Raw genomic sequence first — 19,291 nt, 5'->3', positions numbered from 1 at the left:
AATCTTGGCACCCAGTCCGGTGGCAAAGCTCACTCCTTCATTACAATGTCACTAAAGTACCTGGCCGTCGAACGTGAAATTTTACAACAGATGGAAAAGACATAAAAGGTCATTAGTTGCTGAGGTCAAACTACATCTACTGATTCTATAACTTGGTTTACTCTGTTCTCAGCTAATCGCGACTTTCACATAAAATCACTGGCCCTGCAGAGCTCTAATCTGTACGGTCTCACTGCAGGAACAGATTTTGGAGGTCCTCTCGTCTATCTAGTGCAGAAATCCCTGAGCACACTGCTCCGAGGGGTGGTTGTGAGTCTCATCACACATTCAACAATACATGCCAGGCACCATTTCGCAGCAGGGTCACAATCCAGGACAAATTCCCATCCGTGAAGCTAATATACGAGCCTGAACTCTGCCAATGGCGGGAAGCTCACTACTTCGTGAGCAACCACTTCTGGACTGTGGGACCAAAAGTTCCTCTGTCTGCTGAAAGAAGTCAAAACACTCTACTGCAACCAAACTTTTTAACTGTCATCTTCTGAAAGGACGCAGACTTAACACTCAGATGTGGTGTGAACCCACACGAAATAGGGGGATCAATTACCTGAATGTTTATTCACACAGCTTACCTATTTTTAGCAGCCCCATCATCTCAACGATCCATGCGGAGCAGGTGGGAAATGCAAACCCCTAGGTGGTGTTCATTTAATTCTTAATGAACTGCTACCAGGTCAGGTCCCCAAGGTGTATACTCATAAAAGCAATTTTTTTTCACCCTCTATGCAGAACCAGACTCATCCCTTTTGACTGTCACCTTAAAGGTTTGGGCCCATCTTTCCTGACTCTTCATTTTTAGTTAAAAAGAAATAAAATGAATCAGATATTTATAAGCTTGAAGAAAACTGCAGGTATTCTGAAGTCTTTTGGCTATGCTAACATTTTCTGCCACACTGATTTTGGAAGGAATGAGAAATGTTAATCAGAAAGAAGAAATCAGGGTGAAAACAGCTCCTACCATCAGCCAGGGCAAACGTTACCCAAAGCCAGTGATGACTATTGGCTAGATCTTGAAAAGGCATTTGCTTCTTTTCTACTTTGCTTTCACAGTCATTTACTTCCTTACCTCCTATGACCAAATGAGATGAACACTGTCCTTACTTCTCTTTAGAGTCCAGGCTACGAGTAACATATGTGTACTATTTCAGGGGCTGGTGGGTGAGCGATTGAGTTACTATAGGTCTGGGCTTACACAATAGGAAAGAAGCCTTTGTTTTTGATGGGTAACTCATCCCCTGGGTAAATTACATGCTAATTAACAGCCAGGTTAACTGTTAACAGACAAGAACAACTCCAGTGAAACCAAACACACATTGTAAAAAATGTAGGGGGTTGAGGAGAGCTGACCCAGAAGCAGTTATTTGGATTTTAATCAACAGTTTAAAAATATTCAATGAAAGTAGAGATTAAAAGTTAATTGTCTACTTCAGACTACCAGGTACATTATCATTTTATTAAAGTTGGCATTAGTGACTATTAGACCCACGGCATTATACTAGATCCTGTGGAAAATGCATCTTTAAACTTAAATCAGTTAAGAATTTTCTTAGTTGCATTCTGTCCTGACAAGAACCTTTCTCTTGGGGCGCCTGAGTGGCTCAGTCGTTAAGCGTCTGCCTTCGGCTCAGGTCATGATCCCAGGGTCCTGGGATCGAGCCCCGCATCGGGCTCTCTGCTCGGCGGGAAGCCTACTTCACCCTCTTCCATTCCCCCCTGCTTGTGTTCCCTCTCTCGCTGTCTCTCTCTCTGTCAAAATAAATAAATAAAATCTTAAAAAAAAAAAAAGAACCTTTCTCTTTATCTCTTTGCTCCTAAGGCAGATGCGTTAAGAAAAATATTCAGCAAGTGACTAAAGTACAACCAGTCATCATCAGGCAAAAGCTCCCTTCTTAGAACCCATTTCGACAAGTTACCTGCAAAAATGCTCAAATCGATTCTCTATTAGGCATTTGACAAACACTACTGACATGAATCCAGTGAGCTTCGAATTATTTTAGGGAGAAAAAGAGGGACCAAGCCAACAAAACCCTTTCTTGTGGTGAAATTTAGAGTCCAGATTATGGGCACTGAATCACTAATTCTAACACCTGACAACTAAAAATCCTACAGCGTGCGCTGCTCCCATATCAGCAGGTGCTGCAGGCACAACAGATCAGGGGCAGCCAGGGGCTGGTACCAGGGGAAGGGGCTGGTCACAGGGGAACACACGGGAATTTTCTGGGCTGAGACAGCTATCCTGCATCTTGATGGTGCTAGTGGTTACATACCATATTCATTTGTCAAAACTCTTAGAACTCCACACTTAAAAAAGGGTGAATTTCACTGTAGGTAAAGTATACCTTCATCTTTAAAAACCAGGTAGGAAAAGGTCAATGAGAAGAAGAGCCAGTGGGCCTGGCAAGCGGATGGGTCTCTGGCAAAACAGGAGTCACAAGCGCTCCCCCAGCCCTGTGGACCAACCCTCCACCCCCGCTGCCCCTCGGTGAGAAGAATACCTCTCCTCCAGTATTGGCTCTCTCCCCGCATTTTCTCACACGACCTCCACCTGGGTCGGCAGGCCTGTCTGCCGCGGGGGGCACTGTCGGCTTCCGGGAGTGTCCTTTCCGAGTGAGCCACCTCCAGGGCTCTCCTTCGGGGTCTGCTTTGGGGCTGCCCCTCGGGCCTCTCCTTGTAACCTGGATGTGTCCCAAGGCTCCCCCATCAGCCCATGGCTGTCCATTCCGACTCCGTCTCTTTCAATCTGTTTGAACGTTTGTCTTGTCTGTCTGTCCTTCCACCCACCCACCCATCTTCTCCAGGAAGTTCCTCAGTGACATCACCCCAAACTCTCTACAGACTCCTCTCTCCCATAACTCCCCTAATTCATGCATTTGCCCCCTTGGCCTGGTGCATCCTTTGCTTTTCTGTGCTTGATGTTCTAATGCATCCTTTAAGACTCAACTCAAACATCGCTTCCACTGAAACTCTTCGCCTCACCTCCAGATGAGGCTGAGTCCTTCAACTTTTATATCCTCAAGGCCTGATTTGATAGGGCCTAATAAATTATAAGTGCTCAATGGAACTGTACTTGAATTAAGGAACTCAGGTAGGCTCCCTTGGTGCTGCTCAAAAGTAATGGTCTTACTGAACCTCAACCAGGACCATGAAAATAAAAACAAAGAGGCAGCTCATTTTATGCTGGTGAGTGGAGAAGGCAGTGTGAAAGATCTTGGGACCAGAAATGTAGCAGGTTCTGCCCCCATGAGAGGGGTGATACGGTTTCTTGAACCATTTACAAAACTGAGAACTGATGCATCTGTTAGAATTCACGTGTGTTAGTGTCCTAGTGCTGCTATAACAAATTGCCACAAGCTTGGGGACTCGACACAACACTCATGTATGGGCTCACAGCTCTGGAGGTCAGAAGTCCAAAATCCGTTTCAGTGGGCCACAGTCAAGATGGTGTCTGGGTTACATTCCCTCAGGAAGCTCTAGGGAAGAATCTTTTTTTTCCTTGCCTCTTCCAGCTTCTAGAGCTGTATTCCTTGAATTCCTTGGCTCACGGGGCCCCTTCTTCTATCTTCGAATCCAGCCCTAGATCCTGCTTCAGTGGCCACAATGCATTCTTCTCTGTCAGATCTCCCTCTGCCTACGTCTTACTTGGACACTTGGCATGGCGTTCAGGTTCCACCCAGAGAATCCAGCATGGTCTCCCTGTCTCAAAATCCTTCACTTTATCACATTTGGAAAGCTGCTTTTGCCATATAAGGTAACATACACAGGTTCCGGGGATTAGGGCCTGGGTATCTCTGGGGGCCAGTATTCAGCCTACCAAACACACTTCATTCATTTGAATTCATTCACTCTAATATCGAGCATGGCCTAGGTCTCAGCGATGTGCCGGGCACTGATAAATATGAGGCCTACAACACTGAGCAAGACACAGCTCCTGCTTCACAGAGTTTTAGTCCTGTGGGGCCAACACTATCGGAAACAGACGAGAGTTACGCATTCTAAGTTCTGTGACAGGACTAAGCATGAAGTACCATGGAAACACCGCTAATATCCACTACAGAACCAACAATCCAGAAGAAAAATGCCACATACGCAATAAAAGCAAATGTCACAAAGCCCGTCTCCCCTATTTTAACATATTCATATGCACATAGTCTTAAAAAGCTGCTCTCCTTCTTGCTCTGCTCCATCTTTCCTCACTCTTAATTCTGTTCCCACAAAACACTTCTTTGAATTCTTTTACCTACTGAGTATTCAAACCCACAACCACAACGTGTCCCCTCCCCCTATTAAGGGTTGTACTTGGTTTGGGTGATGTTTTGTAGTGCTCTGTCCTTCCTTCATGTCTTCCTTTGGATTTAGTCCAAGGTCCTTGATGTTTTAGGATAATGTAAATAGTATCTTTTAAAATTTTTCCATTTCTATTTGTATGTTTCTAAGTATAGAAAGAATTCAGATGGGAGATTTGATTATTTCTCCTTTTAGTCTGACCAGTTTTTTTTTTTTCCCTTTACATATTCTGAAGCTCTGATTTTGGTGCTTGGAACTGACCCTTTTATCATTATGAAATACCTCGGTTCATCATAGTGACCCATCTTGCTTTACAGTCCACTTTGTATTGCACGATCAGGCGGGGACCCAACTGCTCTATGGGGGGAAATCCAGCTACCAGTACAGGGAGGTCTTTTGCTCTTGAGCCTGTCCATGGCTCCAGGGAAGGTTCTCCCATTCCCCTGTCTGGAGGCATTTAGCCCAAATAAGGGCACAGGGCTGGGCATCTCACTGTGTTGACTTTCACTTAATCCCTACTCTCTAGTGAAGTGCCCTAGTCCTGCCCTTAGCTGTGCAGATGTTCAACTTCTCTAGAATAAATCTTCAGTTTTCCCCCTGGGTGGGGATGAGTAGTAAATGGACTACAAGGGAGAGGAGAAAAACCTAGATTTTTAAAAACATATTGAACTGGTCCCTTGCTCTCACCCCCGCCCCCAGCTCTTCTTCTGAGGTACCTGGTTCTGCATTGAACGGACTGGCTTCCTGATGGCCTGTCCCTGCCACACACAGTCCCTCACCAATGCTGGAGGGGTGGCGTTTTCCCATCCGTAAAACGGGTCTGGCTCTTCCGTCTGCTTTGGCGTATCTAGCCTTCCACTGATTTTCTCTAGTTCTCTTTTTTCCTTTGTGGCTTTATGCCCTTTGTTATTCCTTCACTATCATTTTTAGTGGTGTTTTGGAAGAGGGAGAGATAAAATGTGTCTCCAATTCGTCACACTGAACTAGCAGTCCCAAACTCAGGTACTCTTAAATACCTACATTTTTTTTTTTTTAAATACCTACAATTCTAATAAGTCTCATTACTGGTTTCTGAATCTGGGCTATGCTATCAGCTGTTGAACCTTGGGTGAATTACATAACCCTTCTTAACCTCAGTGCCAGCTCCCTGCCCTCCTGCAAATATATGCATCACACTTAGCATCTTTAATCTCAGAGAGGCATTATAACTGAAGACATGAATATTACTGACAAAAGCCTAAATCACAAACAAAAAAGAACTTAACATAAAATAAACAGCATCATGGGGCATTTCAACTTTGAACCCAACACTCCTACAAAGCTCAAGGGTCAGCCTGAAGACGATTCACGCTTACAATCTCAAAATGCCGATCTGTAATCACCTAGAAGGGAACCCTCCTACACTGTTGGTGGGAATGCAAGCTGGTGCAACCACTCTGGAAAACAGTATGGAGGTTCCTCAAAAAGTTGAAAATAGAGCTACCGTATGACCCAGCAGTTGCACTACTGGGTATTTACCCCAAAGATATAAATGTAGGGATCCGAAGGGGTACGTGCACCCCGATGTTTATAGCAGCAATGTCCACAATAGCCAAACTATGGAAAGAGACAAGATGTCCATCAACAGATGAATGGATAAAGAAGATGTGGTATATATATACAATGGAATATTATGCAGCCATCAAAAAACCCCGAAATCTTGCCATTTGCAATGACATGGATGGAACTAGAGGGTATTATGCTAAGCGAAATGAGTCGATCAGAGAAAGACATGTGTCATATGATCTCACTGATATGAGGAATTCTTAATCTCAGGAAACAAACTGAGGGTTGCTGGAATGAGGGGCGGGGTGGGAGAGATGGGGTGGCTGGGTGATAGACATTGGGGAGGGTATGTGCTATGATGAATTGTGTAAGACTGATGAATCACAGACCTGTACCTCTGAAACAAATAATACATTATATGTTAAAAAAAAAAAAAGAAGAAGATAGCAGGAGGGGAAGAATGAAGGGGGGGAAATTGGAGGGGGAGACGAACCATGAGAGACTATGGACTCTGAGAAACAAACTGAGGGTTCTAGAGGGGAGAGTGGTGGGGGGATGGGGGATGGGTTAGCCTGGTGATGGGTATTAAAGAGGACACGTTCTGAATGGAGCACTGGGTGTTATACGCAAACAATGAATCATGGAAGACTACATCAAAAACTAATGATGTAATGTACGGTGATTAACATAACATAATAAAATTAAAAAAAAATAAATATAATCACCTAGAGGGGCTACATCTCATTTATGGTAGTCTTCTAAAGAATGCAGTGGCATATATTTTACTGAATGATTCCTATCAGGAACCATCATTTTTTTTTTTTAATTGAGGGAATCCAAAATTTGCATATTCCCTTTTTCACCCAAGACTGCATATTAGCCAAAGAATCTTTTTTCTTTTATGTCTGCCTCCCCACACTCGTTTCAATTTTTCCCTCCCCATTTCACACAGACACACTCTTTGAATGCAAGCTGAGAGAGGACGTTCCTGCCACTCACAATCATCACACCTTTGGATAGGCCAGCTCTGAGGCCCCCTAGCTGTTCTCTAAGGGGTCTTTTCATGCTTTCAGTTAGCCAGGGAATACAGCAGGTTACCTGGCTGTGTCTCGAAAGAAATCACAATCTTCTGCTTCACAGCGTTAACAGTATAGCTTCCAAGTACCATTAAGAACAGGGCAGACTCCAAGCTCTCCAGGAGGGAGCCAAGTTAACCCTATGCCCGCCCCCTTCAGGACAGCTCATCTTGCTCATCTACATCATGTGAGCCTTCCCATCTGTGGGCAGAGGACCATGAGTAAGTCCCCCTCACCCACGGAGCCTGCCCTGATCCCAAGCACATGATTTCCATAAAATTGCTTTAAGAGTGCATCAAATAAAATCCTTCCTTGGCAGAATGGAAGCTGTGAAAAGACTGGAAAAGCTGAATGAAAATCCACATATCATGCAAATACAACAGGGCAAGATCAAAAAAATCGGTTAACAAGATTGCAGTGTAGGAAATGAGATTTGGGGCATCTATCTCTGGTGCACTTTGGCTAGTCGGTAAAGGAAAAAGAAATCTAACTCAGAAGAGTTTAAAAAAAAAAAAAAAGGTGGGGGCCACCTGCGACCCTGGCCCAAAGGCTGTTTCCAGGTACTTCAGTATCTTGGAAGCGACATTTATCAGGTTCGTCACTAATGAACTGACCAGGTGAGGATCCCAATTCTGCAGGGCCTCCCGAGGTCAGGTATGTAAGAGCAGCACCCACAGCTTTCTGCCTTAAAGTTTCTCAGGGGCTAGCCTTGCATGGCCCACAGCACCCGTAACAAGTCCTCTAAAGCCACGAGAGGCCATGAATCTGGGCCCTGCAGCCCTTCGCTCTGTTAAACGCGGACAGCAGAAGCTTTCCTGCTATTTTTCCATAAAATGCAGTTTAACATTTCTTCGTTCTTTCAACAGCAAGCTGATCACTTAACTGCTGGCTCACTGCCTACCGGGGTTATGTCCATGGCTGCAGGTGACTGCTGTCTAAATCCCCACCTATGATATATCTGCTTTCACCGTTCCCTGCAAACAATTCCGTGTCTGCATCTTAGATCAGCTCCCCTGTTCAGAGCTCTCTGAGACTTAGAGAGAAAGAGTCAACAAGGGACAATGGGTGGATGGATGGAAGGATGAGTGACTAGAACAATGGGGCCTGTTTTTGCAGATAATAACATGAAGAGTCATTAGATAACTTCAAGAAATCTCAGGCTCCCTGCTCATGTTTCAGGGATTAAATTACTGAATTTACCACAATGCAGAGAAGGATGCATTTTTGCTACATGAAGGCTCCTTTGACCAACATTTAACCAAAGTATTAGCTAAGCTTGAAAACCTGAGGCGTTACAGTGAAAATAACAAGATTTAATAAACCTGACATAAATGAACTCATTTCCTCCTCCCTACTTCTGAGGAGGTATCCCCATTTAACAGATAATATTCCTGAAGCTGAGGGGCTAGGTGACTCGCTCGAGGTCACAATCTGGGGTGACAGGGAGGGTGCACACCCTAGGTAGGCTGTTTCTAGGACTCTCTCATGCAAAGGGTGATGAGAGCCACAGAAAGTTTGAATTCTAAAAATCAATTAATGCGTGCGTGGTAAAATGAACACAACTTACAGATGAGCCAACACATCTGTCCTGAACATAAGGACAGTATCTTGGGAGATACCGTTTTAGGAAAACCTTGAATAACAAGGGAAAGACTAGAGAAAAAAGGTAGCTGTCAAAGGCTTCCTTCGATAATCCATAATTTTGAGTGTTATTTGCTACAAGAGTAGGAAGGAGGAAGAGAACACTAGAAGAGCAAGAAAGAATCCACTGCATAAAAGCTGGGAAGGGGGCAGTGGCCCAGCTTTTTCCACCTTATTCCTTAAGTGGGGCAAAGAGTGAAAGAAATCTTGGAACGAATACAAGGTAGGAAGGTTTCAGGAAGCTTCCAGGTGCTCTGAGACCTTACGTTCCAAAGCCTCTGAACTTGCAACTTTCTGTACCAATAGCAAACTGTAAGAAAGCTTCCCCAGTGGAGCACAGAAGTATTACACTATCAATCCCTCTGCTCCTAGGGAGATAAACAGAACAAAGTTCCTCTTCCTCAGTAACTGAAAAAGACTCTGAGGCCAAAGTGTCCACAGGAGGAAATCGCATGCAGTTCTCTCCAAGTTCCTAAAACTCGGCAACAGGCAAGTTGCAGCCAAGTTGGCAACGGGCGGGAGCCGTGACCTCCCGAGAGGTTCCCACCGCCGGCCACATGGAACGGATACCACGATAACCAAGAGGCTGAGCCTCCCGGGCAGCTGGGCAACTCCTCCCGGCTTGGGGCCGGCTGGGCCTCAATGGGAGCTCTGTTTGCGGAGGCCAGGCTGGCCGGGCAGAGAGGTGAAGAGCAGAGTCGATTATGTCTGCTCCGGGAGGAATGTGGATCCCAGAATAGTCCTATTGTTAGGTGGTCCTCAGTTCACCCGTATGAATTTAATAGTGTCCAATTCCCTATTAATTTTCTTCAGTGACTGTATATAACCAGAAGGGGGAAAAAACAAAGAAGCCATCAGGCATGAAATTCAGACTAAATACAGCCATGCATCGCTCAGTTATGGGGTTCATTTGATATGTAAAGGTATACGCTCGCCCACAACTGTCACATTTGTGAAATTTAAGTGAATGGGTTTGGAATGGGGTGGCAGACTTCACCAGACACCAGACACTTTTTCCCCTCCTTATCTTTTTTTTTCTTTTATTATGTTATGTTAATCACCATACATTACATCATTAGTTTTTGATGTAGTGTTCCATGATTCATTGTTGGTGCATAACACCCAGTGCTCCATTCAATATGTGCCCTCCTTAATACCCATCACCAGGCTAGCCCATCCCCCCACCCCCTCCCCTCTAGAACCCTCAGTTTGTTTCTCAGAGTCCATAGTCTCTCATGGCTTATCTTTTAACCATTAAAATGAAGTACTGCCCCTTGAAATATTGTACCAGTGGTGTGGACAATGGTTTCTTTCTAGAGAGAAAGGTTTTACACATTTATTTAAGAACCACTTGGGGAAGGAGTTGGCATGCTTTGTGACAGGCACTGGTTCTATTCCCGTCACAGGAGACATTTTTATTATGATCCCATCTTATAGATGATTAACTGAGGCACAAAGGAGTCGAAGGACTTGCGAAAATTGAGTTGGGATGTGAACCCAGGAGGCTGGCTTCAGAGCAGTCTGGGCTCTTCACCTTAAGTTGTGCTGTCCTGCCCCTCTCCCCCGCCAGGCCTCCAACCACAATTAGAACGCATGGGCACTTTTCCCTCTTGGCAAAAGGTAAATCTCCAGCCACCAAACAGTAAGTTGGTATCGAGACAAGTGGGAGGGTTACTACGCGCATTCTAGAAGAATCCTTCCTTTTTATTTGTTCATTTAGCAGATGTACGTACAGATATTATACTTCCGTTAAAATACTAATAACAAAAATGACCACTGGAGAAAGAGGTGAGCTTACGGAGAGCTGGTCAAGGGTAGTTAATATAAACGTGAACTTTTCTTAGGGAAAAGAGGCTCTAGAAAGAACTCTTGGAAGTGTGGCAGATCCAATAGAGGAGTTCATTCCCAGGTGGTACCAATGGCACAGCTCGAGGCTGGGCACAGGCAAAGGAAGGGGCCCTCAAAGCTAAAAGGACGGCAGAAATGGACCTTGCAAAGGCCAGGACTGTACCCTACATCATGAGGAGGATACGGCTTTTGTTGGAGGCCCAGTCCACCTGGAAGCAGCTAGAAATGCTTCTCTGGAAAGTTCTAATCTTTCCAGAAAGAATTCCAATCTGCCTACACCCCTGAAGTCTTGTAAAGCTAAGATGGGAAGGAGAAAGCAAAGTCCTCTCTGGCATATTCCTTTTATAAGAAACAGAGAAGAAAGGAAATCACAGGTGAATGATGGAACCAGAAACCCCGAAAGCACCAGACAGAAGGGAGACAATCAGTCAAACTAAGATTAGCTTTTCATCTACGCTCCAAAACCTGCCCTGTAAAACCAATTCAGCTCCTTTACAGAGGATTTCTAGAAGATACATATTTCTTTCCTTGGACTTGTTATAGAAAATTCCAAGGGAAAAAAAAAATGAGTTGGGCATAAAGCTTTCTTCAGAGTTAGTTCAGCAGAGATTTGGGAGCCAGAGAACCCAGAGTGTCCCAAACAGCATCCCACAGCCACCTGGGATCAGCATGCAGATTTTAGGAGAAATTCAAAGAGAAAGCCTGTGCATTTCAATAAACACTGAAGACAGTATAAATTCTAAAGCCTAACAATCCCCCTGTTCTTCTAGGTAAGTTTGAGAAACATACTCCTGGCATTCCGCAGATGTGTATAGAAAGGGCAGTGGGAAACTGACATTTTGTCAACTTTACTTTACTTGAAACACACAGTGGCCTCAGCTGCTCACAGTAATCCTAAGGAGTCTAATAAAGTAACATAAACCTGTAGATTTGTTACTTTTAAGAACTGCCTGTAAGTTCTTGTTTGTTGTAATTTTAAACATGCTCATGTTAAATATATCATGAGAATTTATGATTTACAGTTTAAAAAAATTTGAAGCAAACTATTTTTAAGCTGGTTTTGATTTGTAGAAAAGCTGCAAAGATAGTGGAGTTCTCTCACACCCCTGGCTCTGTTTCTTAGTTGTTTGCATCTTACGTTTCTTTGGTACATTCATTGCATTAATGAACCATCATGAAGGCTCTGTACTCTCAACTGATAATTGATCAAGCCCATCCTTTATTCAGGTTTCTGCTTTATTAATGTCCTTTCTCTTCCAGGATCCCATCCAGGACACCCCGTTACAGTTACTCGTCATGTCTCTTACAGACTCTTGCACACTGTGAGTTTCTCAGACCCCCCTAGTTCTGGATGACCTTGGTAGTTTGGAGGAACATGGGCAGGGATTTTGTAGAATGTCCCTTGGCAGGGATTTGTCTAATGTATTTCCCTAATCAGACTGAGGTTATGGGTTTGGAGGAAGACCCCAGAAATGCCATTCTCATCATGTCAGGGGTATAAACGAATCACATGACCTATCAATGCTGATGTTGACCTTGATGACCTGGCTGGGGCGGTGCTTTCCAGACTTTTCCCTTGCAACCTTCCCCCTCTCCGTGCGCTAGCCCTTGGAAGGGCTACACTACACACTGTCCACATTCTAGTGGAGAAGGACGATTGTTATAATTTTTCAAACTTTATGAAATTAAAACATCTTTTATAATAATTTACTTTTTTAAGTAAAGATTTGTTGGTTAAAATGAACATCACTGTATTTGACAGGAGTCGTTTCGTAGGTATACTGCATCTAAGAGAGTAAGAAATACACGTCCCTTTATCACTGTGTTTCTATCAAGTTGATGGGTTTGTCTCTGAAATAAAGCAAATACAGTCATTAACTCTTCTGCCCAGATCATGGTTGGCAAATACCTGGCATCCCCCCATGCACCCAAGGCAGATAATGATAATTGATAATGGCTTGTAAAATGCTGATGCAGCTCTACACATAATAACACAGAAGGATGATCATCCAAAGCAAGTTCCACAGACACAGTGATAGAAGGTTCCATTTACATAAATTTATTTGCATCAGAAAAAGCCTACAAGGATAAAGAGGAAACTGTTCATGGTGATTATCTCTTAGGGACTAGGGTGATTTTATTTCTTTTTCTTTTGCTTCTTTACTTTATTTTCCTATAATGATCATATAATACTTCTATGCCATGTAAAAATTCTAGACCGAAAAAAAGGTATATATTGCGAATCTCAGGATTTTCCCCCACATTAAGAGCACATGTTCCTGTACCCACATCAAACAATGTCCCAGTGCCTCCAAGATTTAGCCACGTCCCACTCCAAAGTCACCCAAGAGACCCAGCTTTATCCTCTTCTCTAGTTTGACCTTTCTTTACCCAAAAAGGACATGGTCTGCCTTCTCGAGCTATTCTTGTCTAGAGCTGTTCTGGTCTGTGCTACCTGAGGGAAGGCAGAGGACAGTTTTAGAACTCCCGAGTAACTGCAGGTACGCAACTTCCTAACCAGGACAAGACTTGGTGGGCACGGACGGACCCCGGGGGGTGTCTTTGCTGCCCCGCAGCTCCACTCCAGCCTCCCTGGGGACAGCCCATTGCTGGCCAGCAGCACTAAGTGCCAGGAGGCAAAGCCGGCCACTGTGCCATGAACGAAGCTCAGGGGTCTCCAAAGAGACTGGCACAACCACAATCCCTGTCTAAGGGTAAGGGGCCCTTCCTCGTGGCCTGCTTCACAAACGGGAAACTCACAGAAGAGGGAACCCGCGATTTCACCGGGACTTCCACGGGCGCACAGCAGGCAGCACCCAAGTTTCTTCACGGGCATCGCCAGCAGCAGTGCGGAACCTTCTCCAGCATTCCCCATGCTTGCTCCAATCCTGCCCCGCTCTCCCTTAAAAAGCTGTTTCCACGCAAGGCTGCAGATGGATTTGGGTGGACAAGTGATGGAGCCACACGGTTTGCTGTGGCTCGCCACTGCCCTGCATTAATCCTTCGGCAGAGCTCTTCACAGCCGTCCGGTGGTTCTGTGCCACAGGAGGGCACCTCGGTGTGAAGTGCAGCCACCCCACACTAACCACCCAGGACAGAGTAAGCCACATCGCGAAGGCTCTGTACTCTCAACCCTTCCCAGCGATTGGGAGCCACTTACTTCTTCTGGAAAATGCAATTTCACACGGAACGGTGGAGCATGGAGAAAAAGAAAAGGCATTCTGGGAAATATCAAAAGATCCCTGAATGCCTGCTTCCAGAGAGAAAAAAAGAGCCAAGGGAAAAGAGAAAAAGGAAAAGAACAAAGCTCCCCGCGAACACACCCGATCTGGGCCAGGCGGCCCAAGGGCTTCTGTTTTTAGGTCGCGCAATGACGTTCCTGCAACTGGGGGTGTGTTTGCAGATCAGAGTCCAGAGGTTGAAGCCCGGTGCGAGCCAGCTGCCCATCTCCATTCCCACACCGCGGCGGGGGGGGGGGGGGTGGGAGGCGGGAGGGAGGGCACTGACCTGCTGGGGAACCGATTGCTGCCCCCGCCCCCAGCCCTTCACGGCTCTGCAGAGGGACGAGCCAGGGCGGCAGCGGCGGAAGCTGCTGGAGCCAGCTTCGTTCTGAGACACACAGGCCCACCGGGGAAGAGCTAAAAATAGGAGAAAGCAGGCAGTATTCACAGCTGCAGAACGAGAGCAGAAGGGCCGGCTTGGTCCTATTCTCTCCTCGGACCCATCAGTAGCCACAACAGCCCAGCCCAGCGCTGCAGAACCCTGATGCCAAAGCCACCCCATGCCCTCACTCGGCAGGCTTGGCAGGGGATTCTAGAATTCACCTGCCTGGCGCCTTCACAGAACCAGAGTGAGCCCAATGCCCAGGGCCCCCTAAGCCTTCTGTCTGCATCCACGTACAACTCACCCACAGGGTGTCTGCCCTCAACTTCTCCAGAGCTTATTCTGAATTTCACATTCAAAGCTAGCAAGTTTGCTGACGTAACTGCCAATGCCCTGGAAAATCCTTAGCAGCAAATCAGGAAAAGCAGAAGAAATACACGACTCACAGGCACTCTTTAAAACTACCAGGAAGTGACAGTTGAGCGTTCAAGAAAAAACCTACAAAATGCAGTCAAGGAAACTAACAGAATCCAGCACCGAAAACCATCTCTAGGAACAGATCCTAAGGACATTAATGGTGACCCTGGCTGCAGAAAGCAACCGCTGCTCATTCCATGTACGTGTACACGTGTACTTAATATACCCCAGAGTACGGATGAGATGCTGGCACTAAGTATCTTCATAAATACACATGCACACATCCACACACACATAACAACTTGTACGTTCTGATATTTTAAAGGGCGATCCGCAAACTATTTATAAAGCTCAGTTAGCCAAAATGACTCAATGCCTGAGGATTTCAGGGTATAATAATTCTAAGAGACTATTTTATTGCTGGCATGGACAGCCATGGCTTCATCAATTAAAAGAATCTTAATTAGGAAGCCTATTTCTTCATGGCCTCCCTTTCCAAAAATAACTAACTTCCACCTAGAGACCATCTTGGAACAGTATTGTGTAACATGCTGCCGCTGAATGAACACGATCGTGAGGGCCACTCATGCTTTCACAGCACAGACTAAAAGGGAGGTTCAAGTTTCTGAGTTCAATCAGGGGCCGGCACTGAGAAGAGAGCACGGGGACACCCTTGGGGGCCCAAGACCCGCTCACAGAATTATTTCAGTCCCATTATGTCATCAGTATGAAAAGGGAAACATAACTCAAATATATGACCGGTTGTAATGCAAGTGCCTATTTAACCGAACTGCTTACCCAATATCATAACTGTTCTACCCATTTCTACAATTTCATAATATTAGGATTATGGATGATTGGTTAAATCTGAATTGATGCAAACAATGAGGAAAAAACTTATGGATGTGACAATTGCGACTGCAATCTATATGACAAGCAAATTCTTTTAAGCCTGTAGTCAAAAGTTTGAAAAAGGCTCCAGGGACTGACGTGGATGGAGTGATCTCTCCCGAGGTCTGAGTTACACCCAACCCATCACCAAAAAGAACCAACTGGAGTCAAAGATGACATGCAAACACTGTGAAGGTAGAAACTGATACTGCATAAACTCCAAGTACAGTGAGCTCCCAGGGACCCACACCTGTTGCAGAACAGTTTATTCACCAGACTGGCTAGGCTCACCCCCACCTCCTTAGGTGCTCTGAGGGGTGACAACTGGGAACATGAGGAGGGTGGCCAGGGACACTGGAAACAGAAAAAGACAGCCCTGAAAAGCATGCTGCCCTATAGGGAAGGAGCTCACGTGGCAAGCCACACCCAATAAGAAGGCAACGGGCTGCCCTGAGTGTTTTTATGGAGCCTTTGTGACTGACAGGTGTGTGGGACCTGTTTCTCTGTAGGAGTCTCCAACAGAGCAGATTTCATGTCCCTGGAATAACTAAGGACACTTATTTAAAGGCTGAGGATTCAACTGCATGACTTCTGAGGAATGCATCCTTCAAACCTGAAAATCTCAATGAAAGTAAACACTATTTTGCCTAGGCTTAGAGAATTCCTAAAACCGCAATGCCAAAGGATTATCTGCAACCTGATATTTAAGGCCATCTATGGAACTGTCGGTAAACGATTTGTCTATCATGCTAATTCATACATTCTCTCAGCAAAGACTTAACTAACACTTCCAATGCACTAGGAGCTGTGAAGACAGAAGTGAGAAGATGAAGCAAAGGTGTAGGGGGAAAGTACAGAAAAGACTGGAGGGCGGGGGGGAGAAAACTCGACAGAATAATCCACTGTAAACAGCAGGAGAGATTAATCAGAGGAAGAAGAGAGGGATGAAGTTTAACCAGGGAAGAGATCTGAAAAGAGGTAAATCCAGAGCAAGTCGTAACATCTGTGATGCTCACAAATGCGCGAAGAGAAAGAGACAGAGAGGTGGTGATTCCACACTGGGGATTATAAACCAGCAAAGGCAGGACACTGGGATTCCCGAAGAAGGGGTTAGTCTGGCAGCAACAGAGGGTCCACGAAAGCCCAGCGGACCATGGCCTTGGACTCCCCGGTGAAGGTGCTGCAGCCCAAAGCAGCATACGATGACCAGCCCGACACACACACACACACACACACACACACACACACACTCAGGACTCTCCTTACCTTTCCCGTAGAAGAACTTGCGGTAATAGTAGGCCCCAAGGTCAATGTGCTCTATGATGTAGCGCTTCACTTTCTCCCTGTGAATGGGCTGGTTTTCTCTGGGCACTTCCAGGACGGAGACGCCCGCGTTTGTGCAGTGGGAGCTCAGAGAGGACTCGAAGGAGCAGCCTTCTCCGGAACCAAACGATGAAGAGCTGGCTCGAGAGAGGGCGATCCTCCGGTCACCTTCCCCGCCGGTCTCATTCCGAAAGTACGGACAACTCAGGACCAGCTCGTTGCTTTTCCCATCACCCTCATCAGCATCCAGGTTCTCCTTGGAGTTGAGATCCTCCTTGCTTCCCAAAGGGGACTCACAGGTGCCCGTCTGGCCTGCTGGCATCTGAGTCTGGGATGCTGCCGAGGCCCCAGTGGTGATGTTTTTCCGCTTCCCCATGTTGGCCCTCGTTGCCATGGCTTCGTTGATATTAAACAAAATGCTCTGGACATCATAATGTGCAAAACACCGCTGACAATTCCAAGGGCGAACACCCCGCTCCAGACGACCGTCTTCCGGATCACACGTGAACTTGAAAGTTTCGTGTTCACTTTTAACAGTCCGCAGCTTCCGGAAGAGGGACGTTTCCACCGACTCCGACTTTAACCTCCGTTTGAAAGGCTTGTCCCTGTCTCTCCCCATGAGGAGGGCACTGTCCATGTAGTCTAATCCCGAGATGCGGACAAATTCTCCTCTAGAAATCTGTGCTGCCGCATGTAGGCTGGGAGAGATTGTATGATCGCAGGGGAAAAACTCAGGGAACCCAAAAGGGGCCACCGCTTTGTGGTCGTAATTCTCTACACGGTACCCTCTGAGCATTGCAAAGAAGTTCTCACCAGATAAGCCCTGCCGGTCAATGGAAGACGTGCTTCCGTACTCGCGGTGGAGGGCGGCCCCGGTGTTGGGGTTCACGGCGTTTTGGTCTAAGACGTCTTCAGCGTCGATGTCGCTGATGGTGACATCACTATTGCTTCTCTGTCTTATGGGGTGCAGTCCTCTTTGAGGAGAGTGAACAAAGATGTCTCCAATGGTGTACTTTGTCTCCACAAAGTCTAGATCAAGCTGCTCCTCTTGCTGATCATCGCTCTGGTCGTTTTGCCCATTGTGCGTGATGGACGTGACACTTTCGTAACTGGTCTGAGACCGGCTTTCCCACAGCGCCTTGCAGGCTAGCTCCTTGGAGCAGTCCTTCTTGGGAGGCCACTCGCACACTCTTGCTCTCACACCCATCTTGGGCACAGGTGGGGTACCATTAGCCGGACCACCACTCTCAGTGGGATTTGAGGCATTTAAAGAAGTGGTGGGGCCCATGTTGCCATTAATGGCTTTAAATTTTCGAGCAAAATAATCATCAGACTGCATGATTCTGGGAGGATCCTTGAACTTCGAAGAGGCTCTGCCAAGCTTGTGCTTCTCTTCTTGTGACTGCCTTGGGTCGCTCATGTCTGCCGAGCCAAGATGCTCCAAGTCTCACCTGCAAGACTGCGGTGAATCTAATTACATTGTTATTTACAGTGTGATCCTAAATGCGCATTTAGCCTAAAGGCTTCCTCTATAGCTGTACTTTCTCTTTTTAACCAAAAGCAAACAACATCCTCAGAGTATGGTTTCTCCAAAACCAGCTTGCTTCTCAGTTGCTGAAATAATTTTGTATACCTCTGTCCTTTTCAAGAGCATTCCTTAAGACATCTGGCCTTGAGTATTTCCTTCACCTGAATTAAAACACAGAAAATAACCATTAACAATTTTTGTAGCTCAAGTTCAATACATTTTACATATGGTTTCTCATCTGTCCTTCTCTCCAACTTCTGCCCATCCCCAATTCCCCCAAACTGTCATCAAGTTTCATGTCTCTGTTGTTCATTCTGCTCCTTCTCTCTGGAACATTCTGCCTTCTCTACTTGGCTGGCTAGAATTTATACCCCAGAGTCAAGCATTACCCTCTCCAAGAAACCTTCCCTCAGCCCACATCTGAGCAAAGAGTGCTTCTTTTGTGTTCCCACAGCACCCACATCTACACTTATGGTAGCAGATCTCCTTATACTCTTACTGGCTGGTTTGCTGACCAGTCTCCTCCATTAGCTAACTTCAAGCTCCTCTAAGCAGGAACATAACGTACCTTTCATCTCTGTACCAACATTATCTATTAATGTGGCCTGGCTTAAATTAAATAAGCAACATGTCAATTCGTTATAGAGTAACACAACGGTCATGTAATTTTTTGAGTATTATTATGCTTTCTTTCAAAATATATAAATTCAAAATGTCCAGCAGCAAAAGGGTCAATACCAGGCATTAGCAAATGAGTTTCTATAACGTGGTCTCGCAATCAAGTAAGACCTTGCAGAGATCCCCATTAACATGGGAAGGAGCCTTGAAGAATTTGGTATCTGATTAAGTGTAACTTTCTAGTTCATCATGCCACTAGCAATTTGACAAATGTGCAGGGGTAAAATAAAAGCGTAATTTACCTTTGTGGTCAGTAGAAACTTGACTTTTAATCAACTTTTTCTTCAATTACTTTTTCAATTTGTTCTATCTTTATTTAGACAAAATATTTTCCAGGTATGCCATATCTTCCCAACTTATGGGAAACTTACTCCTTGTGGGCATAAGAATGAATGAA

The 19,291-nt window shown here is 45.6% G+C and overlaps 1 protein-coding gene across 2 annotated transcripts in view; it reads right to left on the bottom strand.

Moving 5' to 3' along the window:
• The window catches only part of SIPA1L2 (signal induced proliferation associated 1 like 2), a 106,065-nt gene extending 87,957 nt beyond the window's left edge, over positions 1–18,108 (bottom strand). For both annotated transcript variants that reach the window (XM_044916027.1, XM_021696130.2), the window contains exon 1: positions 16,632–18,108. In XM_044916027.1, the coding sequence (XP_044771962.1) occupies positions 16,632–18,108 (1,477 nt within the window). The remainder of the gene's footprint in view (positions 1–16,631) is intronic.
• Between the last annotated feature and the right edge of the window lie 1,183 nt (positions 18,109–19,291).

Source organism: Neomonachus schauinslandi, chromosome 6, assembly GCF_002201575.2.
Source record: "Neomonachus schauinslandi chromosome 6, ASM220157v2, whole genome shotgun sequence".
Lineage (NCBI taxonomy): Eukaryota > Metazoa > Chordata > Mammalia > Carnivora > Phocidae > Neomonachus > Neomonachus schauinslandi.
Note: the sequence above shows the minus strand (reverse complement) of the source record. Positions and strands in the feature narration are given on the sequence as shown.